This window comes from Microcaecilia unicolor, chromosome 7 (assembly GCF_901765095.1).
Source record: "Microcaecilia unicolor chromosome 7, aMicUni1.1, whole genome shotgun sequence".
Taxonomy (NCBI): Eukaryota; Metazoa; Chordata; class Amphibia; order Gymnophiona; family Siphonopidae; genus Microcaecilia; species Microcaecilia unicolor.
The window spans coordinates 263614867-263641987 of NC_044037.1; the positions used below are offsets into that span (position 1 = coordinate 263614867).

Sequence of the window (27121 nt, forward strand, 5' to 3'; positions counted from 1 at the left end):
AAAATGTCAACCCCCCCCAAACCTATTGTACCCACACATAGGTGACACTGCAGCTATAAGGGCTATTGTAGTGGCATATTGTTTGGGTACAGTAGGATTTTTGTGGGTTTTGAAGGGCTCACCATACAATATACTACTACTACTACTACTACTATTTAGCATTTCTATAGCGCTACAAAAGGCATACGCAGCGCTGCACAAACATAGAAGAAAGACATCCCTGCTCAAAGAGCTTACAATCTAATAGACAAAAAATAAATAAAGTAAGCAAATCAAATCAATTAATGTGAACGGGAAGGAAGAGAGGAGGGTAGGTGGAGGCGAGTGGTTACAAGTGGTTACGAGTCAAAAGCAATGTTAAAGAGGTGGGCTTTCAGTCTAGATTTAAAGGTGGCCAAGGATGGAGCGGTAATGGCGAGAAGTGTACCTAGGGCCTTTTATGTGAAGTAGAGAGTTGCATGGGGGACAGAAATCTAACCCATCCCCGCTGGAATCTAACCCAGCCCTGTCCATCCCTGTGAGGGAATCTAACCCATCCACGCCTATCCCTGTGCAATCTAACCCATCCCTGCCTGTCCCTGACACAAGTAATCTCCATTTTAGCCCACCCAGCCCTTGCCGTGCTGCAGATACCTTGACCCCCCCCCCAAGAAAGTCAGATTCTATAAGCAGTAAAAATACTAGTAAAATTAACATAAATCATTTTCTTCCATACTCTGCTAAGACAGCAGTTGTACAGATCAGCACAGGACACAAAGCAGTTCAAATTCCAAAACAATTAAAGTCAGAAACAATGCAGTTATACCTAATTGTTCAACCACCTTTGGGTTAAAAAGCAAAACCAATGTACATGTAAGGACTGGCTAAATGAAATAAAATAATGTTTAAAGCAAGTTCCCTTAATATGTAATACTGGGTAGCAATAATGAAACAGTGATGGAATATTCACATAGCAAGCAGCCTGAAGCAACAGATTTATTTTCTACTGAACATAATTAACTTTGTATGAACTTGGCGGCCAATAGTGTGCTCAACTGGACAATGTTGGCACATTTAGACTGACACGGGACAAAACTTTTGCATGAAGGAAGCTCTTCCCTCATTATTCAATACCTTAGCTTGCACAAACAGGAAATTAACACAAGATGCTATAGTGCATCCTGCAGTAAGCCATTTAGGCACTCTAGACTAGACTCTAATATGGCACATGAAAAATTTGCACAGAAAAAAAATAACGCCTAGACATGTTCTCTGAAGTACGCCTAAAATTCATAGAATAAGGCTTAAATTAACACACAATATATAGAATATGGCGAGCGCTTCTCCATGCGATCAAATTTTGTCATGGCCATTTACACCACATTTTACTTGGAGTAAATCGATGCCTAAATTAGGTGCAGACCCCTGATTCTATATAGTGCGCTTAGATTTAGGTGCCAAAATTGGTGCAGATTCTATAACACCACGCTTAACTTAATTGGCTTAATAAGCTAATGAGCGCTGATACAGCACTTAAGTAATGAGCACTAATTGCAACTGATTAGAATTTAGGCACACAACTCATTAAGCATATACTGCAATGATGTGTGCCGAACGTCTATTGCGCGGAGGGGCATGGTTATATGCAGGGAAATGGGCTTTCCAAAATATAGGCGCCTAGTTATTGAATATGGCCCAGTGCACCTAATCTACGTGCTGAGATTTACACCAAGTTTTCGTTGGTGTAAATGGATTGTGAAGATATCAGCACCGAAACATTAACTAAACATATTCAATAATCGGCGCCTAAATCTAGGTCATATATAGAACCTAGCCCTAAATATAGATTTAATTGGTTAATGCATGGTTTTACACACACACTTACTGCTAGTGTACAATGTGTTAAGGAACTTTGGAGTATTAAGGGGTAATTTTTTGGCCTAAGGTACAAACTTGAGGACTTTTTACAAAGGTGGTCTGAAATCTGGGCTAAGTGTATTCTAGTGCGGGACTTTCCCAATCACTAACCCAGATATTGTGCGGCATATTTTATAGGCTTTGTTTATAAGTCCTGTGCTAATCTTCACATTAATGCATAGTACCTACAAAAAATTAATGTGGGAGCACTTAAACACCTCCTATTTAGGAGGTGCTGAAGGCTCCCATGTTAACTTTGCATATCTAGTTAGCATGCGCTAATCCTAACAGTCTAGCTGGATAGTGCTTCCATGCCCATTCTCTGCCTGTTCTTCGCTCTTCCAAAATTGCTAAAAAAATAGGTAATGTGCGGGTTACCATGCACTAACATGCAAGCTAACCATGAATTCATACCCAGATGCTCAAAACACTGGCATTATGCTGAACACCATCGGAAAATACCACCACAACAACGCGGAAGAATTACTTCCTAATGTTTAATGGTAATAATATGCAAATGATATGCACTATTAGTGTTCACAATATCAAATCTCCTTGGTTTCCCTTTTCTCTTAATACTGTTTCCCTGGTGGTGGATAAGGATCTGTAGAAAACTGGGTGTTGCCAACCCATAGACTTTAGAAGAGAAGGAGGCCTAATCCATCCATTAGAGCAGATTTTCTTTAGATGAGCAGTTTAAAAGCACAGTATGATAGGACAGCTTCAAGTGCCTCATTGAGGAAATGCCGGGAGAAAGCGCCTTACAGCATTGTGGACAGAAGGTTAATCGCTCTGTATAAAATGTCTCACCTTATTTTCATTTTGTTTTGCTTTTATTACTCTTAAACAAAGTTACGGTAGGCAAAGGGGTAAACTTCATGGAGAGACATTTACAATTCTTTAACCCTGTTACTGACCTGACTAGATAGGTCATTTTACTCAGAAAGCGAAGTAGGCGTAAACCATGGCTGCCAGCAACACCAGTCTCCCTATTCCTCCCCATTGCTCGGCACAACCCTAATGCCAGCTATGAGCTGGCATAAGGTTTGCTGCAGGAGGAACACCCTTGTTTGATGAACTGCCTGCTAAACATTGGATAGAAATATGGGATGACCTCTTTAGCATGCATTTTTAATGCTCATTGTGCTCAAAGCCAGTGAGCTCATTGTTTTATGCACTCGTCAGCTCTGAGTATTTGGTACTAACAAATGCAGGCACTAGTCCGGCGCTAATGGCCTCTAGCACCCACATTTGCTTCTGAGCATCAGGGCCTAAGGGCTTAATGCCCTTTAGTAAAAGGGCCCTTTTAATTGTAAGCCCTAAGGTGACAGGGAAAATATTTCCTGTAGCTGTATGTACCTCATCTTGAACCATCACTGGAAAACAATGAGCTAAATAGTTTAAATAATAATAATGATAATAAACTATGCATTAAAAGGATAATTCTTTATAGGTTGCTTAAAATTAGGTGCTCCGATACTGCATGCTAAGCACAAATTCTGTATCTGGCAGGTGTAAGTTGGCCTTTATGCAACAACATTTAGGCATGGCTGCTTACACCTTGTCAATGGCTGGTGTTAATGTCCACCACTAAATGTTACAGTTGTGTATGTGCAACTTTCAGTGTTCTATAATCTTATGAGCCAATGCTCAAAACCTAACACCTGCACCAGAGGTGATTAGCGCCACAAAATACACAAAATAGTGCACAAAATACTCAGAATGCTCTAGAGCAGGAAACAACGTACACACCGAAAATTAATACATATTGCATTTAAATGTAGACAAATGGATGTAATTGAGGTAATTAGCTATTCCCTTTCAATGCTCAGAGAAACAGCACACAAAAAATCCCTACCCTAACCCTGGAAACTTACCACCAGTTCCGAGGTCACACTGAGGGGTTAGAAGAGAGGATTTCTCATGATTTTCCTTTTAAAATCTGCTAGTTTTGATTTTATTTGAAAGAGGAAGGAAGCCCGTGAAAGCCTCTGAGCCCTGCTGGTGAGGAACAAATGTATTCAAGTCCAAGCAAAACCAAAAGTGGAAGAACACATTGGTGCCTGTGACAAAACAGAGGGTTTTAAACCTGTAAACTGTATTGGTTATTTGTTGAAGTGTATTTCTCAAGTTTGGCCAGCAGGTGGTGCTTGTTTATGTTTAAAACTGTTACAGAGAAAATACTGTTCCTTCTTTAGTTAACACAGATAAGAGGTAACCTACAGTGATGTGGCCAACTACTTTAAAACTTGTTGTTCTGGGCTCTGATTGGCCTAGGAGCTCAATTCATTCAGGATGTACTGACATTTTCACCAGTCTTAGCCAGGGAGAAAAGAGAGAAGGATCTGTGATCAGTTATATTTGATAACTTGTGAGCAGCTATATGCCCTGATCTCCCTAGGTACTATTTAGATAGTAAACAAATGTTTCGTTAGTTTTATAATCAATCCATATTTCAGTTACTTGCTTGCTGATTACAGCTTTTCTGTTCATTGTCCTTAATTTTTCATGACAATAAACATTTTTATTTTATTGCTCTGACTAAGAATCCTGGCAGTTTCTGTGTTGTGTCTGTGAGTGCTTTCTAGGAACTGTGGGATCACTGGGAACTTGGCCTCAGTGACCTAGAAATCACTGGGGGTAATTTGAGAGTGGGAGATTCACCCAGATGCAGTTGTGACCCAGTAAGTGGGATGAGGATGCTAGTGTACAGCACAAGTGACAGGTTCAGGTGGACCTGAGCTGTGCTGGGGACGGACCCTTTAACTGGCTAGGTGGTAGCCCCATGCTGGTGGCTAGGCGTTTCGTTACAGTGCCTATTTTCTGCTCTTTTCAGTGAAAAAAAATTAAAAGCTTATATTTAAGAAGCAGACAAACAGTGCATCGGTCCATTAGTGCATAAGGGCTGGGCACATCCCCTTACAGTTATGCACAGTTTAATAATGTGTGTGCTAATATTATAGAATACCAACTAAGAGCAGTTACCTGCATAAGTGCAAGTTAGTGCCAATTAACTCCAATTATCATTGATTGGTTGTTATTGCTAATTGGAAGCTAATTTGTCAATTAAGTTATGCATGTAATTGTAGGTATTCTATAAACTATGTGCACTAAGCATAAAATTGTGAATGCAAGATTATAGAATGAGGGGAATTGCTTTTTGTGTTAGAGAGAATATTATAGGTGGAGAATGGGTATGGGAAGACATTTTGGATTAGCACACTGCAAATAAGGTGTGTTAATCACATGGGGCTATTTCCACCCTTCAAATTGGAGGTGCTAATGCTGCAAATTTAGGGTAGACTTGGTAAAAGGGCCCCATAGTTGCTGTGCAAATTAGTTTAGATTGGATGTAAAATAGGACTGATCACTGGTCATCCCTCTATTTATTAAAAAAATATATAATGAAGGACTTACAACTAATCATTTCCATATGTACTGTTTCATTTCTGCAGGAACTATATATCATAATTTTAAAACAATTTAGTACACTCACCTTTAGAATGAATAAGACAAAACTGGAAAATTCAAGCTAAAAGCTCAAGACAACAAAGCAAGTCATTGAAGTAGACTTAAAAGGCCTTTTTTTAAGGACTTTTGGAGCAATTTGAAACAATGAATTTCTAGGAATGCACCTATTGTGTCAGTAATTTATATTTTTAGCACAAAATGATTTTCTTCTCCTTTATTTTGTAAAAAGATAAAGTATGGAGCCTGAAATCCAGATAAAGTTCCATAGGATTTTCTTTAGCTCAGCATAATTCTGAATAATCAAAGACTAACAGGGTCACTTATTAATGGACCCTGCAGGAGATAGTGAATGCTAAGGCCATTAGCATGTACTAACCATTAGTAAACAGCCACCTACATGATGAATAAGTTTAGTGTGTTTTGAAATTAGATATACGAAAAATTGGATTTGTATTTATAAAACTCCTTTTAACAAACATATATATGAACTAGTGATACCGTATTAGACCCGTCCTACTACCATTGCACAAAACAATATTTGCTGTTGGGCTGGCATCAATCATTCCACATGAACAATATGCAAAGAATAATTGAACACAATTTAGTGGACATATAAATATTCATCACTTTATATTTCTTTTTAACATCTGTTGGTAAAATTATTTGCATTTACTTTTGGCAATTCCTATAAGTTCTTTAAATATTTAGAGAGGCATTTAATGAGTATCCTTCAACCTGTGTTTCTGCAGGAAGTATTGCAATCATTGTACCACTCGTCCTCCTGGTGACTTTGATCACTACTTTAGTAATTGGGCTGCTACTATGTAAAAGAAAGCGAAGGTAAGAAAATAAGTAGATAAATGCAGAATGTGCTAGGCTGTTTGATTTTGTACATCCTGGAAAATGATAAACTTGAATTATCTGTACAGCCTGCTGCAATTAGCAATCTCTTTGGTAAATCTGCACTGCAATGGGACACATCAGCTGGTTGTGCTACCTGTTATGAAGGTTAGGGTAGGTAGAGGCTGCCAGATTCTGTCTACGTCACCTAAAGTTGGGTGTGCAAATTTGGGCATGAATCACAGATCTGCATATAAACCAATTAATCAATAACAATTAATTACATTAATCAGCATTTAATGTGTGGTAAACTAGTATTCTGTAAAGGTCATTCTGCACAGCGTACCCTTTATAGAATATTGCATTATTTTGGTTCCTAGCTTTAGACACCATTTATTAAACCTGCCCCAGTTTGTGGCTGATTTGTTCTGTGTGGTAGTTCCCATTCCTTTGGAATGCACTGGCAGTTTTATTATGAACACTAGTAAAAAAGGCCCGTTTCCAAACCAATGAAACGCGGCGCTAGCATGTGGTTTTTTTGTGTGTGTGTGTATGTGTCCACAGGGTTATTTTGTGTGTGTGTGTGTGTGTGTGTGTGTGAGGTGCGGTGTGTGTGCAGGTTGTTGATGTGTGTCTTTTTTTGTGTTTGTTTTTGCTTGGGGGTTGGGGGATATGCTGTGCTGTGCTGGCAAGTGGTTTGGATTGGTGTGTGGCTTTGAGGGTGTGTTTCTTTGTACTGTGTGTGTGTGTGTGGTTTTGTCTGTCAAGGAGGTTTGGTGGAGGGGGGTCTTTCTGTTGGTGAAATGTAAATGTGGTTGTAGGGGTGTCAGCCTTTGTTGAGTGTTGTTTTTTTTCTATGTTTTTTTTTTTTGTGTTGTGCTGAGGCAGACAGTGTTGTTTTAGATGGGCAGAAGGTAGAGGAGCACGTTTCTTTGTCGGTATTTTTTGGCTGTTTCAGGGCTGCTGTAGGGGAATTCTGGAAGAGAAATGTGCTGTTGGAAGCAGCGCCATCTTTTTCCATTGGGCTGGGGTTCTGGGCATCCTGGAGGTGGGTGACGGCTTGCCTGAGGACGGGGATGGTTGTTTTAAGTTGGCGGAAGGGAGAAGAGCACGGTCTCGGGCCGTCGGGGGGGTGATCCGGTATGTTTGGTCCATTTCAGGCTGGCTGCAGGGAATGCTGGAACATTTATGTGCTGCAGGAATCAGCGCCGTCTTTTTCTGGGTGCTCAGGGAATCCCCGAGGTGGGAGACAGCTTGCCTGAGGCTGGGGATGGTTGGGCACGTCCTTGGCCGCTTCGCAAAAGGGGAAGAGGAAGGGGGTGGGGAGTTACCTGCAGCCGCTTGAGAAACCATGTATTCTTTGTTTGTTTTGTATTATTAGTTTGCATTTCTGTTGAAGAAAGAGTGGATGCCTTTCGATTGATGGAGGTGGTGCGTCGGTGTGCGGTTGTTTCGTTAGTTTGGCAGCCCAGTCTCCAGCGATTCCTAGGCAGGGAAGGGAGTACTCCTCCCCCTTCCTTGGTCGCTGTTTGCTGCTGGCTGGGTCGCGGGTAATCCTTCCAGCTGGACCGCAGCATGTCCTGTTCGCCCACATCCCAGATGGTGATGGGCACGTTGTTTTCCGGCTCCTCTGACTCCATGTCAAGCGATCCCAAATATAGTCTGTGCTATAGGCCCTCTGGCACTCTTCAGTACTGGCATTAGGCATTTAAACATTTCTTTCCCCCCCCCCCCCACTCCCCCGGTCTATTTTTGCACATACCCACAGCAGGAATATTCTTCTCTCGATCCAGCGTTGGTTCTGTGCTCTCCGTGCTGCACAGATAATGAGCCATTCTGCTGTGGAATGCTCCTCCCTTATTGTCACGTAGTTTCCTCTGATTGGTCCATCTTACGTTGCCTAGTGTTGCCTGGGAACAGTGTTGTGATGGTCCTTTGTGTTTCAGAATGTTGAGGGTGTTTTTTCTGATTGGTCCGTCATGCGAGGCGGGGCTGAGAGACATGGTCAGTGTTCTGGCTTTCACCACCATGAATCCATGAACCCTTCAGTGAGTGACTGAGTGACTTCAGAACGTTGTCTTCAGAACTTTGAGGATGAGTTTTATTATAGTAGATGAGTAAACTATGCTACTTTTAGGAAAACTCTAAAAATGTGCCTGTTTACTCAAGCATTTAATGATTATTGAAAAGAAGGTTGTCTGTTAAATTTCTTTGTTTAGTTATTTTAATAGTAGCTGGTAACTAAAGAATTGCTTTGTTGTGTTGTAATAGCCAGAATATTACAGCAGATTGTTTGTTTGCATTCATGCAAAGGCCAAGTACACCAACAACACAAGTAAACATTGAAAACATGAAGAAATATGTCACCAGAATCAAAAGACTATTAGCCGATCTTTGTGTGAAACCTGGAATGAATGTGCAGTGATCTATAATAGGCTACTGATCTTAGTACATTCAGAATTGGATTTTCTTTTGAATCTACTGTGGAGGTTTTGTACACCATTTCAGATTTTAAAACAAATGAAAGAGAGCCACTGAACTGATTTGAATCTGTGGAGTTTCCACAGACAAGTTGAACTGGGTGAATTCATAGTCTAATATCCATACTTGATGTAAAAAAAAATCTATTCAAGACAATATATTTTAATAACATGTACAATCAATGCACCTCAAATCATTGCAGGTTATCAAGGTCCTTAGCTTTATTAAAATGTACAAACATTCACACACAAAATTATAAAACATTACCACTTGATCCTGGTTGATCCATCTTCTACATCCATCAAAAAAGTGACTATTCAGCCCAGCCAACAACTAGGTCCCCGGTCACAGTAGCAGATTCACACACATCAGGTGTAATTGAGTCCAGTCCACACTGACTCCTTTATTGCCTGGTACAACAGTCCCCCCCCCCCTCCCAATGCCCCAACGGCTGCCCTCTTCCTGTGAGACTGGCCTCCAGTCACACTAAAGGTTCAGTAGTGTTTTCCCAGCCAGGAGTATCCGTTGTGCTCTGAATTCAGTAGATGGCTTAGTTATCCTACACCTTTTGCAAGTTTGATTAGCACACTCAAACAGGAAAACTACAACAAGATGCTTAGGCATGTCCTGCAGTAATCATTTTTCCACATTCTAAGCCCATGTTAGACTTAGCACATCTTAGTAAAAGAGCTCCTAAGTCTTAATGAATAATAATTGCTGATATATACTTTTTTATTCATATATGCCAGGACAAAAACAATCAGAAGACAGCCTATAACGAATGGAGGGATGAATGTAGAGATTGGCAATCCTTCATACAACATGTATGAAGTGGATCATGATCACAATGAGAAGGTCTTCTAGATCCCAATTTTACAGCAGATTCAAATAAGGTAAATATCACCATGATACAAAAGTTGAACATCATTGTGTTGAGTACATTTAACTTTCTTAACTTTCTTTCCACTTCTTAATGCTATATCCCTTTTGGAGACATGTATTACCAGCATTTTTTGTCAGTTCTGAGGGATTCTGATATTTCTCATACAATACACCAAAGTGTTATTGCATGCATGAGTGAAAAATGTAATGTACTCTAACCTAAACGTTGATGTAGATACATTTTGCACATATTAAAAAGTTCTAGTGTTCATTAAAAATGTTTATTTAAATGAAATTGTGAAACAAAAATAACAATAAAAACAGGAACAATTCTGAAAATTCTGAAAATTAACCAGAAATGTTTTACTTATGCACCTGTACAAATTTGAGGTTAATATTTTGCTCTAATTTACTCATTAGCATCAGATTTGCCTCAACAAGCCAGCTGACCAGGATCATTAAGTTGTGACATGATTAACTGAAAATATGAGGGCGGGGGGGGGGGGGCATTCTACATATGGCACCAAACAATAGGCACTACCTCTGTGCTGAATTTTTCATTTGAAAAAAGTATTCCAACGAATGCAAGGTGCCAAAATGGGACATACATGGCATTCTCCAATCACAAGCAAGCCAGTTATATTCTCCCTCAGGGTGACATCATCCGACGGAGCCGGTGCATACGCTTACTAGCGAGGACGACTGTTCAAATTTCTAGCAGCATTCCACAGCTCATGTGCTGGTGTCTTCACACCCAACGCATGGACATGGGTCCCTCAGTCTTCATTTTCTCAGGGCAGGGGAGGACGCATCTTTGGGTTCTTCTCAAAGCGTGTTTTTATTTGCTGTTTGCAGTGCCTTCCTGTGCAGGTGTTCACCACTCTTCTGGTTGTCAATCTGCCCGCAAATGAGCTAGGGAGCTCCAGGACTCATGCTGTATATATATATATATATATATTATATATATATATATATATATATATATATATATCTCAAGGCATAACTTAATTTGAAGATTCCCATTTGTTTAATGTCGTTAGAGATACTGATTTAGTTGTGTGGAACTATAGTTCATGGTGAATGGGAATGAGGAATTGAGATGTGGGATGAGATATTGATTGGGGAATGAGGGGTGGGGGAATTTAATGTATGATAATTGCATGTTCTCTTTGTATTTTTTGGTGTTATTATTGTTGTAACTGTAATGACGTGCTGTTTTAAAGCTTACTATATACATGCAAGCATTAATAAAAATATTCAACATAAATACAATTTCAAAATGCATGGAAAGTACACATTTATTAAAGACAACACTCTCTTATATACAGCCCCGATATACAGGGGGAGGGCCTGCTGTTTTCAAGCTTCCTCACACAGCACCGCCGATCTACCTAAACTCTGACTTGAAAGGACCGCTAACTCCAGGGGTGAGAGAGAATTCATTTCCCATGATTACCATATCACAAGCCACCTCCCTCCCCACTTTTCGTTTTGTTCAAAGGGATTTCATATTTGCACATAGTAGAGCCATTTTAACTGTACTGTTGTTTACAAAAAAGTGTCACTAGGGTTACAAAATTGTACAAACATGATATTTCCCCACTGTATTAAAGTTGTTTGTGTTTTTTTTAGGGGTGGGGGGTCGTGCTATATCAAATGCTTTTTGGGTATTTTGGTTTTAGCATAATTTGAAATTATAACTCAAAATGCCATTAATTGCGTATACTTAGTGGTGGTATTACAGGGTGAGATAAATATAAATGGTGCTACATTCCATTAAATTAGGAGAGCATTACAATCTAAGAAATTACATTTAAACTAAATATTTTAAATTTAGAATCAATATTTGAATGGTTTGATATAATCAAAAACTAAGGATAAGGTTCACTGAGTAGTCAATATTCAAAGGAATCTAAAACCTTATGTTTTAACCAGCAAAAATATTTGGGAGTTAATAACGCTTGTTGCTAAATTTAGGTATTGGATACAGTTGAGATTCTGACTCATCTGCGTTTGTAAATACATTTTGCAAGTAACTTTTCTTGTGTTTGCGTAGAAATACTTTTAAACAAATAGGAGGAAATATTTTTTCACTCAAAGAATAGTAAGCTCTGGAACTCATTGTTGGATGATGTGGTAACAGCGGTTAGCATATCTGGGTTTTAAAAAGGTTTGGACAAGTTCCTGAAGGAAAAGTCCATAGTCTTTTATTGAGATGAGATAGAGTGGAGGAGTGGCCTAGCGGTTAGGGTGGTGAACTTTGGTCCTGAGGAACTGAGTTCAATTCCCACTTCAGGCACAGGCAGCTCCTTGTGACTCTGGGCAAGTCACTTAACCCTCCATTGCCCCATGTAAGCCACATTGAGCTTGCCATAAATGGGAAAGCGCGGGGTACAAATGTAATACAAGTGAATACAAGAAGATGGACATGAGGGAAGCCACTGTTTGCATGGCTTTGTAAACGGGGGGGGGGGGGGGGGGTAAATCTGCAGTTAACACAAAACTATTCAAAGTTGTCAAAACACATGCGGGTTGTGAAAAATTGCAGGAAGACCTTAGGAAATTGGAAGACTGAGCATCCAAATGGCAGATGAAATTTAATGTGGACAAATGCAAAGTGATGCACATTGGGGAAAATATTCTGAATCATAGTTGCCTGATGCTAGGGTCCATCTTAGGATTCAGAACGCAAGAAAAAGATCTAGGTGTCATTGTAGACAATACATTGAAATCTTCTGCCCATTGTGAGACTGCTGCCAAAAAAGTAAACAGGATGCTAGGAATTATTAGGAAGGGATGAAAATAAGATCAAAAATATTATAATGCCTCTGTGTTGCTCCATGCTGCGACCTCACCTTGAGTATTGCATTCAATTCTGGTCGCAATATCTCAAAAAAGATATAGCGGAATTAGAAAAGGTTCAAAGAAGAGCGACCAAAATGATAATGAGGATGGAACTCCCGTATGAAGAAAGGCTAAAGAGGTTAGGGCTGAGGGAGGATATGATTGGTGGTCTCCAAATCAGGCCATGGGGGCCCTTTAATTGCCTTCTTGCTATTTGATGATATTGTTACCTGCATTGAACCTGATTGATTAGGTATTTGATGGGCTACAAATCCGTCACATAGCATAGCACAGATCCTTGAAAACATTTTTTCTTCTGAAATTTTGTCAAAAATATGCTAATATGCATGAATCTGCATCACAGTCCCATTTGAATGTCATACTTAAATAAACTTTTTCAAGGAAGCCAGATTTCATGCACCGGTTTAATACTGAATACATATTTGTATGAAATTATTTCACAAAATGTGCTTGATTTGAAACATTGTTGCAAAGTTACTTTACACTGTAGTACATGAGAACCCTCCTTAGCTAACTAAGGGGATCTTTACAAAGCAGTGCAAGCATTCTACTGGTGCTGAATGCTGAGACGCCCATAGGAACATAATGGGGTCTCAGCGTTTAGTGCCAGCTAATTTGTAGCACAAGCTAAAAACGCTGGTGCAGCTTTGTAAAAGACCCTCTAAGGGGCCCTTTTACAAACTGTGGTAAAAAGTGGCCTTAACGTGTCCCCATTCCCGCATGCTGAGGCTATTTTTTCCACTAGGGTAAAATGGGCATTTTTTTTCTATTTTTTTCCATTAATGGCCATGTGCTAATTTTCCCATTAGCATTTGGCTATTAGTGTGTGAGTCTCTGTCACTGCACATTATGTAGGCAGTAAGGGCTTACGTGCTAAAAGGAATCCTGTTCAGAAGGAATGGATCCTCAGAAGCTTAGCCGAGATTGGGTGGCAGAGCCGGTGAGGGAGGCAGGGCTGGTGGTTGGGAGGTGGGGCTAGTGCTGGGCAAGACTTCTACGGTCTGTGCCCTGAAAATGGCAGATACAAATCAAGGTAAGATATACACAAAAAGCACATATGAGTTTATCTTGTTGGGCAGACTGGATGGACCATGCAGGTCTTTTTCTGCCATCATCTACTATGTTACTATCCTGATTATTTTCGGAGAAGGGCGGCCATCTTCCAACACACATCAGGAAATGGCCGGCTTTCTCCTAATGCCGGCCAAATCGATATAATCAAAAGCTGATTTTTGCCGGCTTCAACTGCTTTCCGTCGCAGGGCCAGCCAAGTTCAAGGGGCGTGTTGACAGTGTACCAAAGGCGGGACGGGAGCATGGTTAAGAGATGGCCGCCTCGGCCAATAATGGAAAAAAGAAGGCCGGCCCTGACGAGCATTTGGCCGACTTTACTTGGTCCCTTTTGTTCACGGCCAAGCCTCGAAAAGGTGCCCCAACTGACCAGATGACCACCGGAGGGAATCGGGGATCACCTCCCCTTACTCCCCCAGTGGTCACCAACCCCATCCCACCCAACAAAAAAAAAAATTAAAAACATTTTTTGTCAGCCTCTATGCCAGCCTGAAATGTCATACCCAGCTCCATGACAGCAGTATGCAGGTCCCTGCAGTTTTTAGTGGTTGCAGTGCACTTCAGGCAGGCGGACCCAGACCCATACCCCCCTACCTGTTACATTTGTTGTGGTAAATGGGGGCCTTCGACCCCCCCCAAACCCACTATACCCACATGTAGGTGCCCCCCTTCATCCCTAAGGGCTATGGTAGTGGTGTACAGTTGTAGATAGTGGGTTTTTGGGGGGGGGATTTGGGGGGCTCAGCACCCAAGGTAAGGGAGCTATGCAGCTGGGATGAATTTGTGATGCCCACTGCAGTGCCCCCTAGGGTGGCTGTTTGGTGTCCTGGCATGTCAGGGGGACCAGTGCACTACATTATCGGCGAAAACCAATGGCGGCCATCTCTAACGCAGGCAATCTCTAAGGGCGACCCAAATGTTGAGATTTGGCTGGCCCCGACCGTATTATCGAAATGAAAGATGGCTGGCCCTCTTGTTTCGATTATATGGACGGGTACGCCGCTTGATAGGGCTGTCATTAGAGATGGCCGCCCTTATAGATGGCAGGCCCCATTCGATTATGCCCCTCCACATTACTATGGCAATGTAGCTGCACAAACCAAATTTACACAAACCAATAAGCAAGGAACACACCCACTCTACACCCCCAGACATGCAAAATCACTGTGGGACACCTGAACCTGCCCGTGATAAAGCATTAGTATGCTGTAAAACTGCTAGCACTTCTTTGTAAAAGACTTCCTAAATGTAAATAAATGAGTGAATTCAGCAGGCCAGATTCTGGAGGGTCCTAGTAGTGCGGTGGAGGAGCAAAGAGAAAGTTAGTTATCTGGTGTTAATTTTCATCATTGACTACTTATCTTTGTTGGCCAAACCTATAAGTCTGCACAGGTGTACAACCACAGTGAAAGTATCAAAATATAGAAAGACAACACTATAATGTCCAATTCTTTATTGCATCCACTGACTCAACACACGCCTGTGTTTTGGCCTAAGGCCTGCCTCAGGAGTCTCTACTGGATGTGTTGGATAAGAATGTCAACAAGTTTCAGCTTATAATAACTATTTGAACCAGGTACTTGGTCAAACAGATTTATGTACTGAAACTGCTACTGCAACAAATATAACACCAAATCTCTTTGACCAAGTACCTGGTTCATATAGTTATTATAAGCTGAAACTTGTTGACATTCTTGTCCAACACATCCAGTAGAGACTCCTGAGGCAGGCCTTTGGCTGAAACGCGTCTGTCCATTTTTTGGTACCTTCGCTGTGGTTGTACACCTCTTTAACATTGCCTTTGACTCGTAACCACTTGTAACCACTCGCCTCCACCTACCCTCCTCTCTTCCTTCCCGTTCACATTAATTGATTTGATTTGCTTATTTTTTATTTTTTGTCTATTAGATTGTAAGCTCTTTGAGCAGGGACTGTCTTTCTTCTATGTTTGTGCAGCGCTGCGTATGCCTTGTAGCGCTATAGAAATGCTAGATAGTAGTAGTAGTAGTAGTTTTTGAGGGTTGTTTCCTCTGTGTTCTTTGTTTTGTATAACTTTGCACAAAAACACGTGCTTTAAGTAAAGTAGTATAGGGTCCTTTTAGAATACTGCGTTAAGCATTAGCACATACTTACCGCAGCTGAAAAGGGCTTACTACGGTACATGTTGAGGCGTCCCATGGTAATTTTGCATGCACAAACCAGAAGCTAACCAGGGGGTGTGTCTGGGGGGTAGACAGTGGCCATTTTCCAGCTGTGCTGGCCTTAGCATGCAGAAAAAAAACATGTAAGGGCATGCTAAGGCCACTTGTTAGCGCAGCCTATTAAAAGGACCCCTATGTTTGCAATGCTTCCTTAGTAATGCTCATAAGAGACAACTTTCAAATTGTGTATAACACACACACACACACACACACACACACACACACACCTGTAAAGTCTTTGGGGACATATTACCCACATACATTACACTGATTTTAAAAGGCAAAAGCTTCCCTTTGAAAACTGATAAAGGTAAATTGTGTGCACAAAAGTGTATATGCTACTTGTGTGGATTCTTTGTCAGCACAATTTTGGAAAATATGAACAGAAATGCAATCCCCACTTCAAACCTGCTCACAGAATGCCTGATCTATCGTTTGGGTAAAACAATCCTGTAGGAGGATAAGAAGTGTGAACTGGTGTGTTGTCATGATTTAGGGGCCCTTTTACTAAGCTGCACCACAACTTAAAAAGGAGTACCGCGGAACACGCCTAGGAATCCTGTGGTAAGATCCCAATCTGCACCCACAAATCGCACACTATAAAATATTTTTATTTTTCCATGAAGGGGGCGCATCTGGGGGGTGGAGAGTGGGCATTTCTGTACTGATCAGTCAGTGCATCTACATTACCGTGAGCTAATAGATTAATGTGCTATTAGTGCACGAGCCCTTACCGAATGCAAAATACTACTACTACTACTTAACATTTTAGAGCGCTACTAGGGTTACACAGCGCTGTACAGTTGTCGGTAAGTGCTCACATGCTAATTTTATTTAATGGTCACATGTTAACGGCAACACTAGAGCATTGCCATTAATTCAAACAATGGAAAATTGACCATTGTTTTCCTGTACTGCGTGGAAAAGACTCGCTTAAGGGTGTCCTAAGGCCTATGAAAAGGGCCCCTTAGTCCGTTAAAAAGTAAAAAGGATATATAGAGGATAGAAATTGTGCTAAAACGCAAATCAGGGGAGAAGGAGTGGGCATGTATCTCTAAAGGGAAGAGGATCTTGAGTGGGATGGACTGAGGAATCTGTTATTTTTTAATTTATATATATATATATATATATAATGTATATTAATGTATATATAATGTATATTAAGAAAGAATGTGATTGGCCAGATTAGACATTTGCATTGGAAAGTACCTCTTTTTTTTTCAGAAAAACAGTTGAGGATAATTCTGTAAAGTGTAAATGTCAGTACTTCTGTCATTTACATAGATAAGTGGCAACTTACATAAGTAAATGGCCTCTTACATAATGCTGATCAGCACAAAAGTAACTGCATTGTTTGCATGGCACTTACTTTTAATGTTGGCTTGCACATGGGCAGAGTTGTATAAAGCATGCACTGTATGATCAGGTACTTGTGTGGATTATAGAATGTTGTAGTTCATACATGTTCTTGCTATATGTATGCTACTACTACTACTATAAATCATTTCTATAGCGCTACCAGTCGTACACAGCGCTTCACAATTGAACATGAATAAAAGACAGTCCCTGCTCAAAAGAGCTTACAATCTAAATCAGGACAGACAGACAGGACCAATAAGGGATAAGGGTAGGACAGACAGAAGGACACAAAGGGAAAGGGACTATTGAAGAGAGGAAGACAAGATAAAGGTTACGAGCAAGTGACAAGTTAGGAGTCAAAAGCAGCATCAAACAGGTAGGCCTTTAGCCCGGATTTGAAGGCGATCAGGGATGAAGCTAGACGTAACGGCTCAGGAAGCCTATTCCAGGCATAAGGTGCGGTGAGATAAAAGGAACGGAGTCTGAAGTTAGCGATGGAGGAGAAGAGTGCAATTAGGAGAGATTTGCCTAATGAACAAAGTTCCTGGGAAGGAGTGTAATGAGAGATGAGGGTGGAGAGGTAGTGAGGGGTTGCAGAGTGAATGCACTTATAGGCCAATAAGAGGAGCTTGAATTGCATGGATGCATGGTCAATTACACCAGCTAATGGGATGATGTAAGTGAGCGCACCTTAAATAAAGGCACTTTTTTCCCAATAGAAATTATTTTTTATAAAGAAAAGTAGGCTCCTAATTTTCTTTATGAAATACACACATTTTTGCTTCTTTGAACTAGGCTCCCTGGTTATAAAATGTCCCTCTTTAGTGGATTGCAGTTAACTTACTTTACTCCCTTCAAAGCTATTCTAAATTGGGTAGTTTCTTTGAAAAACATTCTCAGCAATGTTCTCTCCACATGCATTACATTTTCTAAAATATAGACTTCTTCAAGGTACTAATGATAAGTGAGTTAAAAAAAAATGTTTTGCCTTGCCTAGAAGTCAGTGAGAAGTACTAAATGATGTGAAGAAAAAAAAAGGGGGGGGGGTTGTACTTGAGAATTTAAATATTTTAAATATGGCTTTTGCCAGAAAGAGGATTCTGGTTGAAAGACACATATCAATTCAGGATGGCATGTATATATACCAGTCTTAAAATCAGTCTAATAGCACTGAGGTCAATATTCAACCAGCTATGTCTGAGTCAAGTTAACTGGCAACTTTGTTCAGTTAACTTAAACTGAACATGTAACTAGAATTCACTTGGTCTGAATATCCAGTCTAGAGTAAACCAGGGGCGTAGCCACGGGTGGGCCTGGGTGGGCCGGGGCCCACCCACTTTGGCCTCAGGCCCACCCAGCAACGGTGCATGCTGCAGGCCTTCTTTCCCTCGGGCCCTCCCTCCCCTTCGGGCAGCGCCGCAGTCTACCTGAACAGGAAAGCTGCACGGCACCGGGTCGTCCTGCCGCTACGCTGCTGCCCTCCGCTCCGTTGTTATCATCTTTCTGGCACAGAGTTCTTCTTCTGCTTATCTGCAGTGGATCCGCGCGCTGCTAGGGCTGTATGCTGCTGCGACTGCTTCCTCTGCGCTGGTCCCACCTTCCGCCTCTTCAAGAAGGCGGGGCCAGCACAGAGGAAGCAGTCGCAGCAGCATACAGCCCTGGCAGCGCGCGGATCCACTGCAGATAAGCAGAAGAAGAACTCTGTGCCAGAAAGATGATAACAACGGAGCGGAGGGCAGCAGCGTAGCGGCAGGACGACCCGGTGCTGTGCACTTTTCCTGTACAGGTAGACTGGCGCGCTGCCCGAAGGGGAGGGAGGGAGGGCCCGAGGGAAAGAAGGCCTGCAGCCAGCATGTCAGTGAGTGGTGTCTGGGGAAAGGGAGGGAAAAAAAAACCTGCAGCATGCTGGCGGGTGGTAGGTTTGTTGTGTGTGTGTGTGTGTGTGTGTGCTGGGGGGGGGGGGGGGGTCAGGGAGAGACAGGAGCACTGTTGGGATGAGGGAGTGAGACAGATAGGGGGAGGGACGGAGAGATGCTGCAAGGGAAAAGAGAGGGAGAATGGTTGGATATGGGTGGGGAGAGGGAGGGAAAGGGCATGAGAGAAATAAAACGTGTTGGACATGAAAGTGGAAGGGAGGGAGAGATGAGAGGGGAAATGTTGAACATGGCATTGAGGTGAGGGAAAGGAAGGATGGAGAGATGGTGGTGGGGGGGGGGGAGAGATGTTAAACCAGGGGCTCAAGGCAGGGAGAGGGAGAAAAGTTGGACATGAAGAAGGTGGAGAAGAGGAGAGGAAAGGAGAGATGCACAAGTGGGGGAGGGGAGAAAGAGGGAAGATGGATCCAGGAAGAGAAGATAGACAATGGATGGTAGGGAAGAGAAAGGGAAAATGCTGGACAATGGGGAGGGGAGAGAGATGGAACAGGAAGATGCTGGTGGTGGGAGGTAAAAGGTATAGGGAAATAGGCTATGAGGGTGAGGAGGGTAGAAAGAGGGAACAGATGCTTGGCTGGGGGGGGGGGGGGGAGAACATTTTGTGCCCACCCACATTGTGCTCAGGCCCACCCAAAATTGGCTGTCTGGCTACGCCACTGGAGTAAACCAGACATAATTGGCTGGTTTACTTTAGAACTACTGTTTGGCTGAACTGAGTTACCCAGACAACTGTGGTTAATGAATTTCAGCACTTATCGGTCTCAGCATGCCGCTTGTACAACAGTATTTTTACAGGATAAATGTTCTCCAGGCAAAGAGCTGGACAGATAACGTTTTATCCACTGAAAAACACTGTTCCCTCTAAACTGAGCAGGAGTCCTCCAAATGCATTGTTGCCAGTGGAGGGGTGGGCGGAGGTACTTTAATATTGTGTTTTCAATCACTAGGGACAGGCAGGTTCCCTGGCGTCCTACAGAACTTGTCTGTCTCTCACTATTGAAAATGCAATAGTGAAACAGCACTCTCCACTAGCAGAACTGGAAGTGGAGGACTCCTGCTCAGCTTAGAGGGAAGAGAGATGAAAAGAGGGAAATTTTCAGTCATCAGGGTTTTTAATCATGACTTAGGCTGGTGCTGAAAATCAGGGGCTCTGTGTGTGAATAAGCAAATAAAAACTTTTAGCACCTGACCACAGAAACTGTTACTGTGTTAGCATGATAGAGCTTACTAATTCACATGCTAACTGTAAATGCTGCTAAGGGGCAAGAAAAGGGTGGATTATGGATGTAATGGGTATGGGCTGTGCATTAGGGTTAACACACAGGCACTTACTGTATATTAACTCCAGGATTCTCTATATGGTGCTTTGAGTTGCACATATAAATTTGGACATGCATCCAGTTTGCACGTGCAACTTAATTTATTAACAAGCCAATCAGTGCTGATAATTGGGCAATAACAAGCAATTATCGACACTAATTGGCAATAATTAAAATTTACACGTGTATCATTTTAGGTGTATTCTATAAAGAGGTGTGTGTAAATTCTAGTGCGTGGATCTGAAAGGGGGCATGGCCATGGGAGAGGCATGGGCAGATTGGAGCATTCCTAAAAAACATGCATATTGGTATAGAATTAGTGGGATCCATGCATAATTTATGCAAGAGGATTTGCACCAGGTTTTCATTGGTGTAAATGGTCGTGCCTAAATGTATTTGTGTTTCCTGGCACTAGGTGCTCAACCGTTAGGCATCATCTTTTAAGAAGAATAAACTCATGGCATCGGTGAAGTGTAAACTGTTGGAAATTTACCTCACAGAAAACAAACCCATAAATGTTGCAACATCAGCTATTAAAAGAAAAATGGCTCTTATGGCAAAGTACGCTCTGACATTAAAATCTAAAAAAAGTATAAAAATCAGCTTATCTGACAATGTAGCATCTGATCGTATAAAACCCAATGTATAAAAGGAAAAAAAAATATGTTAGTAGGATATAGTGCAAGTAAAAGTCCAAGATAAACACTTGCATTTGCACTAAAACAAAAGTAGCATTGGCGCCAAATACCAAAATGTAAAACATTTGAGCTGGTATCGGTGATGTCAATCAACTATTTGATGTATGTGTCAATATAATGTCTGGCACACCACGGAAACACATCAAATGAAAGAAGTTTTCTGGTGAAGAGGGAAAGATTCAAACAAAATAAACAATGCTGCCTCGCTCCGAAGTCTCCCATTCTGCAACCTCAACTCATGACCTCTAGTTCTACTGCTTCCTTCTCTCCAAAAAAGATTTATTTGCATATTAATACCTTTTAAGTATTTAAATGTCTGTATCGTATCTCCCATCCCTTCTTTCTTCTAGGGCAGTGCTTCTCAACTGAGACCTTGAGGCACACCTAATCCCATCAGGTTTTCAGTGTAGCCATAATGAATATGCATGAGGTAGATTTGCATGCATTGCCTCCTTGGTATGTAAATCTATTTCATGTATGTTCATTGTGGATATCCTGAAAACCTGATGGGACTAGGTGTTCCTCAAGGTCTGGGTTAAGAAGCACTGTTCTAGAGTATACAGATTGAGGTCTTCAAGTCTCTTCTCATAAGTTTTTTGGCACAAGCCCCACATCATTTTTGTCATCTTCCTCTGAACTGCCTTGAGTCTGTTGATGTCCTTAGCAAGATACTGCCTGCAAAATTGAGCACAATAGCCCAAAATGGGGCCTCACCAATGACTTGTACAGAGGCATGATCACTTCTTTTCTTCTACTGGATATGTCCCTGTACATTATTCTTTGGCCATTTGTGCTAGAATTCTATAAAGAAAAATAGGCACCTACAGAATAGACTTAATATAGGTGGCGTAGGCCAGTGTGTAAAGCATCCTGCTATAGAACAGTACATGCAAAACTTTACAGTACTTTATTAAAAGGCCCCAATGACAACAGACCCTTGATATTCATTCAGTGGCAGGCAGTGTGGTTAGCTGCCGCTGGCAGCGCTGATCTCCAGATATTCAATGCCTTTTTGTTTCAGATGACTGGCATTGAATATCTGGGGGGTTTATGGCCGGCTGTACCTTAACTGGCTATGGGGCCCTTTCACAAAGTCATGTTAGGCTAAGTACATAAATATTGCCACACTGGGACAGACAAAGGTCCATCAAGCCCAGTATCCTGTTTCCAACAGTGGCCAATCCAGGTCACAAATACCTGGCAAAAACAAGGCTCTAATCACATGCAACATGCACCAAAATGAGACTATTGCCATGCTACCATGCCCCGGCAGTAATTTCAGATTTGCTGCATGCCCATGACTGGATAATTTATTTATTATGTCCTCCCACATGTGGCCTTTCCGGTGGTTATTGGCAGTTGGTGTGCACCGACCAGTCACTGCACATGTAGTGCATGAGCCCTTACCACTAGATCAATGGGTGGCATTAAGGGCTCAGGCCAGTTGTAGGTGTGCTCTGGTTTCAGTTTTACCACATGCCCTTTTCCTGTCCCATCAAAAAAAAAAAGCCCTTTTTTGCAGGTGCAGTAAAAACTGACCCGGTGCAGCACAAAACACATGCTTACACTGCTGCAGGCCACTTTTTGCTGTGGCTTAGTAAAAGGACCCCTGTGTGATTATTCAGCGCTGACCAATTAAGTTAAAAGCGGGCAAATATCAGACTATTATTTAGGTGGTCTGATTTGCCTGCTGAACTTAGCTGGCCAGCGCTTGGATATTTGTGGATAGCCAACTATATTATGCAATATAGCTGGTTAGCCTCTATGAACTAGTTTCTATATATGGTACCAAAAAAAAATCAGCACCCCCCCAAAAAAAATAATGCTCAGTGCTATTTTATAAACACGCTTAAAGTTAGGCACGGTTTATAGTGCTTGAGCCCAGGAATCGCGCCTAACTTTATGAAAAGCCATTTGCACCATCTGAAACATGGTGCAAATCCTTGTGCCTAAATTAAGTACATATCCCCCTTATTCAGTAACTATGCACAGAAGTTCTAGGAACGCCCCGATCCACCCATGACCCTCTTATGTCTGCGCCCACTTTTCAGATCCAGTGCCTAAATATACATGTGTAACTGCTAATTAAATCCAATTAGTGCTAATAGTTGCTTGCTAGGATGACAATTATCAGCACTAATTGGCTTGTTATTCAGTTATTGCGTATACAGATTTCTGCCCAAATTTTGCCCAAATTTGCATGCACAACTCAAAGTGCTATATATAGAATCCAGGGGCATGCACTAAGTGCTAATATTCAATAGAGATAACCGAAAATAGCGCTGAATATCGGGCCAATTATTTTTTTATGTTTATTTTAAATGACAGCATATCCCTGACCTTCATCAGTTCCAGTCATGCTAGGAATCTGTTACACTAATGGCTTCTGCTATTAGGCTATTTCAAGCTCTGAAATGTTCAATGATTGTTTCTGGCCAGACCAACTGAATTGTTTAATTTTACATTTGTTCAATATTTCATTTGATAGGATCATGTCTTTGGACATTTATCCTCCCAAAGTAGAACATGCAAATAAGGAGAAAAAATTCTAACTATGTCAGGAGCAACAGTAATTTAAGTGCAGAAGTTTTAGGATAGTGAACTTCATTTTGAAAATATATATTTTTAAAGATACCATTATATTCATTTTTGTGAACCATTCCTTTGTTTAAGATTATATACTCTTAGGTTTCTTTGCCAAATTATGATTTTTCATAACTTATTATTTTACATATTGTTAGTATAAGTTAATCACACTTTCATAATGTTATTAACCTACGCCATGTGTTTTCTTTTCAGCCAACAAATTACTCCAATCCAGTATATGCTAAATTATTTGTAGAGGGACAAAACTGTCGAAACTCCTTAGCAAGTGTTGATGAACGAAAAGAACTCCTTCCAAAGAAAATAGAAACTGGAATAAGAGAAACAATGGCATAATCTTCAGTTACCTTTTATACTCTGTATAAATGTATAAAATACAATGATTACTTTTCTATGTACCAACAGTATTATAATTGTTTTGGCATCAGCATTACCTCCTTTTTGTTGTTGTTTTTTGATTTGCTGATGACTTTTGACTGACCATTTGTATGGTATTTTTATGAAAAATAAACTGCACTACAGTACAATTTAAAATAATGCTGCTGTTACAATATACCCTTGAATTTGTTAAGATTAAAGGTAACATGTTTCTTGGTAGTGTGAAAATGAGCAATCCATTTTGTACAAATGTTTTTGATTCCACTCAGTGAACAAAGGATCTATCTACTCTTCCTAGAAGCAGTATGTAATTGTAGTTCTGTTTGAATGGTGAAAGAGCGGTTGAATGCCTTACCTTTGTGCCCAGTACCTATCTCCCTTCTATTCGATTGCTGATCATAACCAAAAAAAATACAATAAAACAGTTAACTGTATTCACAATTTATTTCACAAGTCCATTTCTTTTAAAACTAACTTAGGTTGCCTAGCAGTAAACAAGATCATAGATTCAGAACCTCCAGTTATCTATATAAATATCCATAGGTTTGTTACAGGAATTCAATAATATCTTATTATATTATTGATAATAATTGATGTAGACCTCCATGTTTAGTGAATACTGAGAAAATGAATATAGTGAAACTGACTTGTCAAGGATGTTTCTTCTTCTGGGACAAAGCCTATGAGCTCTTTGAGGCTGATATTCAAAGGGTTTAGCCTTCTAACTTTGTTAGGCTCCAAGTTTGGTTTCTTGAAAATATGTTAGGGCTAAGTACCTAAGTGTATGCTTCTAATTTCAATATACCACTAAATTTGAGAGCCTAAAAAGTAGGTGGTAATAGAAGCAAATGTAAGGCAGCGAAAACATTTTAGGAGCTTAACAGGTTTTCAGCATTAGGTACTTAAATTAAGCTCCTAAATCTAGGTAAGCATCTGGCAGGCCTAAGTTTAGGAGCATAACTTTTAAGATCTAACTTTAGGATCAAAAATATTGTTGAACTTGCATCTAAACTCATAGGGGTCCTTTTATTAAGTTGCGGTAAGACATGGCCTTAGCTCACCAAACAGCCCTTTTACAAAAGTGCCCTTGCGTTTTTAGCACTTGCGTTAAACATATGTCTACTAAACGCTAGAAATATTCATTTATTCCTATAGATGTGTCTAGCATTTAGCTTGTGCTAATCATTAGCACACACTAAAAACGCTAGCGCGCCTTTGTTGAAGACCCCCAAGGCCATTATTACCACAATTATGAAAAGGGCTATTTTCTATTTTTTCAAAATATGTCCATATGCTAATGTTAGTATTAGTGCATGGCCATTAAAAAGTTACTGCAGGAGCATTTACTACCACCTATTTAGGAGGCACTAAGAGCTCTCGTTAATCATGCACTAACCAGTTATCATGCAGTATTGTAGATGTACTAACTGGTTACCGCAAAAATGCCCACTCTGTCCCTGTCACACACCCTAAAAAATTAGTGTACTCACATGCTAACACTAATGCTTAAGGCTTTAGCACATCCCACATTAGGGTATTTGTACCACATAAAGTGCACATAAGCATTTAACACAGTTTCATAAAAGGGCCCCTTAGGTTTCTCAGTTTGGGTGAAATAAGGGGCATATATAAGTGCCTAATTTAGGAGCATAAATTTAGATAATCAGTTTTTATTATTATTATTATTATTATGGGAATATCAGCTTCTATAAGTTCTCATACAGCTGTCCAAGATCGTAAGAGGGTGTTAATCTACATATGACGTATTCATTCATGGAATCATGCTGTTGATTTTTGGGTAAAATCCGTACAGTTCAATAAATTGCTTACATGTGATGGGGCCCTTTTATCAAGCAGCAGTAGAGCTACCGCACAGCTAGCGCATGGCAAAATGCCTGTGCCAGAAAATAATTTTGTATTTTCTAGCGCAGGGGACGGGGAGTAGGCATGCGTGGCGGTATTCGGGCAGTGCCTTGAGCTGCCTGATTACCTCCGGGTTAGCGCATGAGCCCTTTCTGCCTTCTAAATAGGAGGTGGTAAGAGTTCAGGCAGTAAATAGCCAATGCGCCAATTTTTATATTGGTGCACTGAAATTCCACGTGCCCACACTACTGTAGGCCACTTTTTACCGCAGCTTGGTAAAAGGGCCCCTATAGCATTTAGTTCCAACTGCTGTTCCTAAACATATATTATCTCCTGGGCAGGGGCGGCCTAAAACAATCTGCCATCTGAGGCAGAAAATGAGCTACTGTCCTGACGCCGACACTGCCGCCCCATGCCCTTCCTTCCCCAACCCCCTTCCCCAAAATTACCTTTTCTATTCTTTTCTTGATTTTCAAAAGAAGGTGGCAGCAGCTACTCCCATATGCTGCCCTGCCGCCGGTCCCATCTCCTCTCTACTGCATGTGGCTTGCCTCTCTGACGTAATTTCCTGTTTCCTTGGAGGTGGGCTGCCTGCAGTAAAGAGAAGGGGCTGGGACTGGTGGCAGGGCAGCCTATAGGAGTTGCTGTTGCCTCCTTCTTTTGAAAAACACAAGACAAGAAGGTAATTTTGGGGAAGGGTGTTGGGGAGGGAAGGGCGAGGGACAATGCCACCTCACAAGAGTGCCGCCTGAGACCCCTGCCTCAGGTGGCTTGATGGTAGGACCACCACTGTTCCTGGATAATCATGGATTGACGTTTAAGCAGTTATTGTAGGTTTCATGGAAATGGAGGGCCATTATTCTCTTAGTAATGCTCAATATGCCCAGTATTTTACCCAAAATGTTTAACTTCCCTATTCAATGTATGCTATCAGACAGTTGTTCAAGGGATTTTAAGTAAACTTTCAATGTGGAGGGCAATGTAGATGTTCTTGAAATGATTGTTTTGTTTGCTGTTATATGTATGCCATTATTGGAGGGGAACAAAACAAATATGATTTCTCTTTTCGTATTTTGGCATACACAAGGAATATTATATCTTTAGTGGATGTAAGAAGTATTCTTTTCATACCTTTAAAGGCACAAAAGACTATCACACATAATGGAGGACTTTTGGAACCTCGACTAGACACAACTGCCTTTTGTCATAATGTATTAACCAGATGGAATAAGCGTGTGTTTCCTCTCTATTCCCTGTACA

At 41.1% G+C, this 27121-nt stretch overlaps 1 protein-coding gene across 1 annotated transcript in view; it reads left to right on the forward strand.

Moving 5' to 3' along the window:
* The window catches only part of LRP1B (LDL receptor related protein 1B), a 1639960-nt gene extending 1616004 nt beyond the window's left edge, over positions 1-23956 (forward strand). The window contains 5 exon segments of the mRNA XM_030210865.1: positions 6117-6207; positions 9438-9538; positions 9541-9581; positions 10899-10997; positions 23816-23956. Coding sequence (XP_030066725.1) covers positions 6117-6207; positions 9438-9538; positions 9541-9581; positions 10899-10997; positions 23816-23956 — 473 coding nt within the window.
* The last annotated feature ends 3165 nt before the right edge of the window (positions 23957-27121 follow it).